Below are 2500 nucleotides of genomic sequence, written 5' to 3' on the forward strand. Positions count from 1 at the left end.
ACACACACACACACACACACACACACACACACACACACACACACACACACACATACAGACACGCAAACACACAGAACAGAGTTAAACAGCTTCCTGGTGGCAAGTGTGTGAGTGGTGTGTGTGTGTGTGTGTTACCATAGTGATGGGGTACAGTGTGTGTTACCGTGGTGACGGGGTGCAGGGTGTGTTACCGGGGTGACGGGGTGCAGGGTGTGTTACAAGGGTGACGGGATGCAGGGTGTGTTACCGTGGTAAAGGAGTTCAGGGTGTGTTACCGTTGTGACAGGGTGCAGTATGTTTTACCGTGGTGATGGGGTGTAGGGTGTGTGGTGATGGGGTGCAGGGTGTGTTACAGGGGTGATGAGCTGCAGGGTGTGTTACTGTGGTGAAGAGCTGCAGTGTGCGTTACCGTGGTGACGGGGTGCAGGATGTTACCTTGGTGATGAAGTAAAGAGCGTGTTACCGTGGTGATGGGGTACAATGTGTTACCATGGTGACGGTATACAGTGTGTTACCGTGGTGACGGGGTGCAGCGTGTTACTGTGGTGATGGGGTACAATGTGTTACCATGGTGACGGTATACAGTGTGTTACCGTGGTGACGGGGTGCAGCGTGTTACTGTGGTGATGGGGTACAGTGTGTGTTACCGTGGTGACAGAGTGCAGCGTGTTACCGTGGTGACGGGGTACAGTGTGCGTTACCTTGGTGACGGGGTACAGTGTGTTACCGTGGTGACGGAGTACAGTGTGCGTTACCTTGGTGACGGGGTACAGTGTGTTACCGTGGTGATGGGTTGCAGTGTGTTACCGTGGTGACGGGGTGCAGTTTGTTACTGGGGTGATAGGGTAGTTTGTTACCGTGGTGACGGGGTGCAGAGTGTTACCGTGGTGACGGGGTGCAGTGTGTTACCGTGGTGATGCGATGCAGTGTGTTACCGTGGTGACGGGGTGCAGTGTGTTACAGTGGGGATGGGGTGCAGTGTGTTACCGTGGTGATGGGGTACAGGGGGTTCTGGATGGACAGCAGCAGGACTTTGTTTCCGCTGTCGGGGTTGTCCGCATTGGTCGGGCGCGTGATGCGCTTCGACGTGGAGTAGTTGAAGTAGGCCTGTTGGCCTGCACACACACACACACACACACACACACGCACTGTTAGCGTAGTGTTGTAGAGCTGTGTTAGTGTGGGCGTGTGTGCATGTCTGTTTGTGTGTCTGTGTGTGTGTGTGTAGCTGTGTGTGTGTGCATGTTATGTGTGTGTGTCTGTGTGTGTGCCTGTGTCTGTGTGTGTGTGTTATTTAGTGTGTTATTTAGGGTGTATGCGTGTGTGTGTGTGTGTGTGTGTGTTATTTAGTGTGTTATCTAGGGTGTATGTGTTTGTGTGTGTGTGTGTGTGTGTGTGTGTGTGTGTGTGTGTGTGTGTGTGTGTGTGTACCTGCTATGAAAACAGGCTCCTTGGCTCCACAGGAGACGCAGCGGTCTGCGCTCTGAGCCTCGGAGAACTCAACCAGCGCCTGACGCTTGAAGGGCATCATCATCACGTAGCTACACACAAACACACACACACGCACGCACGCACGCACACACACACACACACACACACACACACACACACACACACACACACACACACACACACACACACACACACACACACACACACACACACACACACACACACACGCACACACACACAATCATGATCATCGTCGTCATCACATAGCTACACACACACACACACACACACACACACACACACACACACACACACACACACACACACACACACACACACACACACACACACACACACACACACACACACACACACACACACACACACACACACACACAGTACATAACACCTCCTCCTCCCCCTCTCACCATATGGCTCCGAACTTGTCCAGGGCCTCGACCAGGTCCGCCTCCACCACCGCCTCGCAGAGACCCCGAACGTGGACCACCGGGCTGGGGGAGATCTGGTGGCTGTCCACCCCGTTCTCCTGCACGCACGCACACACACACACACACACACACACACACACACACACACACACACACACACACACACACACACACAGTATCATAAGTATAAGGAGCATAATGAGCAGGCCTGCCGCTCCCTATACGCAGAGTGCGTAGGGCACCAAGTACCAGGGGGGGGGGGGCACCAAAAAATACATTATTGAATTAAAAATATGTATAAATTGGTTATGAAGAGCCCTACCGTTTATTTTCTTAATTGTATAACCTATCACTCAATTTGGCAACTTAGATCTTTTTACCTAATATATAAAAAGAGGCTCCCCTCCCCTACTACCCCCCCCCCCCCCTCCCGCTCGCGTAAGGCGCCGAAACGTTCAGCAGCGGCCCTGATAATGAGTATATGAGTATATGAGTAGAATGAGCATATAAGTATAAAGAGTAGAATGAGTAGAATGAGTAAAAAGAGTAGAATGAGTATATGTTGTAACCCAGGATGCACTCGGGTCGGCCCGCAGACG

General features: G+C 52.2%; 1 protein-coding gene across 2 annotated transcripts in view; it reads right to left on the reverse strand.

Annotated features, from left to right (window-relative positions):
• LOC130404768 (heterogeneous nuclear ribonucleoprotein L-like) overlaps positions 1-2500 on the reverse strand; it is a 23745-nt gene that overhangs the window by 11660 nt on the left and 9585 nt on the right. For both annotated transcript variants that reach the window (XM_056609663.1, XM_056609662.1), the window contains exons 2-4: positions 1881-1999; positions 1432-1541; positions 988-1115 (exon numbers count right to left, since the gene is read on the reverse strand). In XM_056609663.1, the coding sequence (XP_056465638.1) occupies positions 988-1115; positions 1432-1541; positions 1881-1999 (357 nt within the window). The remainder of the gene's footprint in view (positions 1-987; positions 1116-1431; positions 1542-1880; positions 2000-2500) is intronic.

This window comes from Gadus chalcogrammus, chromosome 15 (assembly GCF_026213295.1).
Source record: "Gadus chalcogrammus isolate NIFS_2021 chromosome 15, NIFS_Gcha_1.0, whole genome shotgun sequence".
NCBI lineage: Eukaryota > Metazoa > Chordata > Actinopteri > Gadiformes > Gadidae > Gadus > Gadus chalcogrammus.